At 41.8% G+C, this 2,500-nt stretch overlaps 1 protein-coding gene across 1 annotated transcript in view; it reads left to right on the forward strand.

Moving 5' to 3' along the window:
* LOC113829235 (spermine oxidase) overlaps positions 1-728 on the forward strand; it is a 15,453-nt gene extending 14,725 nt beyond the window's left edge. The window contains exon 12 of the mRNA XM_070125634.1: positions 477-728. Within this exon, the coding sequence (XP_069981735.1) occupies positions 477-593 (117 nt within the window). The 3' untranslated portion in view covers positions 594-728. The remainder of the gene's footprint in view (positions 1-476) is intronic.
* Positions 729-2,500: the final 1,772 nt, after the last annotated feature.

Consider the following 2,500-nt stretch of genomic DNA (forward strand, 5'->3'; position numbering starts at 1 on the left):
GACAGCCAGGTAAAGAGAAGCACAACGACAGACAGGTAAAAAGAAGACCATTTCCTAAACCAGCTGTCTAAAAGAAGCACTGTAAGCTTTCACTGAAGCACTGTAAGCTAACCATACCCCGACACCATATTCTCACTGTTCTCTGACGCCATATTCAAATACATCGTAACGTTATTCCCTTTCACCACACACTAACACCGTTCTTTAGCACGGTTCTATTACACCGTTCTAATACCATTATCTGGTCCATACTGTAAAACCATATTCCAACACCATTTTCTGATACCATGCTCAAACACCATTTTGTAACACTCTGCTCTAATGCCATTCTCTGAGACCTTACCTGTAACACCATCTGACCAGTCACTGACACCATACTCAAACGCCACATTCTAACAACACCGTATCCAATTAGCATTCTCTGACACCATCTCCCCAGCACCATCTTCAAGTCCATCTTCCCGCATCCGTTGCAGGTGCTGACGTGGGCGGGTGAACACACACACAATACACGCTACGGCACTGTAGACGGAGCGATGGCCACGGGGAAGAGGGAAGCTCATCGGATACTCAGTATTCTCAATGCTAATTAGTGGAGTTAATGACTAATTAGCTGATAAGGATGGTTAACATTACCGGGGTCATTAGTAACGGCAGCGTCTTCATCATTTCTTGTTGTTGTTGGCTGTTGTTGTTGTTGTTGTTGTTGTTGTTCTCCTCCTCCTCCTCCTCCTCCTCCTCCTCCTTCTCCTCCTCCTCCTCCTTCGCGATCATAATCATCATCACAACCTTCGTGACAGTCACTGATCACCATCAGTAGCAGCGGAAAGACCATCTTCACAATCTTCACCGTCATCTTCAAGTTTACCATGTCCTATTAACGTTTTTTCTGATACATATATTCACTGGGAGAAGTTTACCATGTCCTATTAACGTTTTTTTTTTCTAAGATACATATATTCTTTTATCAATGATTTGTATAAAAAAAAATGCAGCTCTAAATGTAGATTAAAATGTTATATTGATATGTCTTTTGACTGTTTTGTGAGAAATATAAACACGGTTTACCTTTGGAACTATTTTTGATAAAGTCATTAAAGTAGATCAGATGATTTCCTGTATTAATATACTAACAACTCATTATTTTGTCGTGTACATAGAGTATGAACAACGATGATAACATTGAGATAAGAAATGTTTTGTCAAAAAAGAAAGCCCAGATATTCCCAGTCCTAGCACCAGACTCCTCATTCTGCCATAATGGGAGTTGAAGTCAGTGCCATCACTAGGCATTGTTATGGAGGCTGCAGTGACCGCGACCTCATTTGCGAGTGAAAGTGACCCTGAGGGAGTCCCTGAGGGAGTCCCTGAAGGAGTCAACTGCCGTACTGCTACTTTTGTCAATTGGATTTTCGTGTCGGAGCGGCCGAGCGGTAAGAACCCTTCGAAAGCACGGTGGGCCTGGGATAAATATGCCCACTATACAAAATAAAGGTGAAAATGAAAACTTTAAAAGAAACAGTAAAACATAACCATAAAAGAAATAAAATCTTATTTAAAAGAAATTAAATAGCACCGAAAACCAACTCTGAGAATTCATAGACAGTGGGCTTCCCCATTTTCCTTTATAATTCCTTTGTTTTCTATGATAAAATTTATGTGTACTTGCGACAACTGAAAACAAACAAACACAAAAAATGGCGAACCAAAAAAATGAGCCTGGGCACAGCTTACTAAGATAAAAAAGATACATAAAAAGGATTGAAAGAATAGTTTTAATATTTACTCGTAGCACGTTAGGTATATATAACAGTTTTGCACTTGTAATATGACAACTTATAACAAAACACAACACTTATCTGTTCGACAAGGTGTTCCAGAGCAAGCCGAATACAGGCAATTGCCACAATATAATAATGTAACAATGAGACTGTGTCCCCTGATTAATATGTCTGGTCAGGCCCCTACTGCAGTCCGTATCTCTGGCTTAGGGGGTAGTTAGTTCAGTTCATTTAGATTTGCGAAGTCTAACTCCGCCCGGGCCTTTTCTCTAGAGTGGCCCGGCCTGTGTCGGCTATTTTTTGCTATCTCATTTGTTTTGTCTTAACTGTATTCTTAGCGTGGAGACTGGATTGCCAGCAAGTGCTCCAATTCCCATGGCGTAAGCATGTGGCATGCCCTTTTTACTGGCCCGACGGCTGTGGTGGGGGTCCTTACCTCAGAAATTGTGTGTGCTTACCATTCTGTAAGTAATGTAACAGGATGGCTTTCGGCTCGTCGCAATGGTTACATTTCCTGTCGACCACGTCGTCAATAATTTGCCAAACGCATTGGTAACATTGACTTAAACTGTGCAGTATGACTTCGACACCTCTGTTTATTTTTGGAGGAAATGCCAGCGGCTCATAGCCTGTGGCTTTCTAAGTTCCACCTGGCTGAGGGCGAGTTTGTGGTCTAGGAATACGTGTGGGTAGGTCAACGAGAGACCAGAGGGGATGCA

Source organism: Penaeus vannamei, chromosome 9 (assembly GCF_042767895.1).
Source record: "Penaeus vannamei isolate JL-2024 chromosome 9, ASM4276789v1, whole genome shotgun sequence".
Lineage (NCBI taxonomy): Eukaryota > Metazoa > Arthropoda > Malacostraca > Decapoda > Penaeidae > Penaeus > Penaeus vannamei.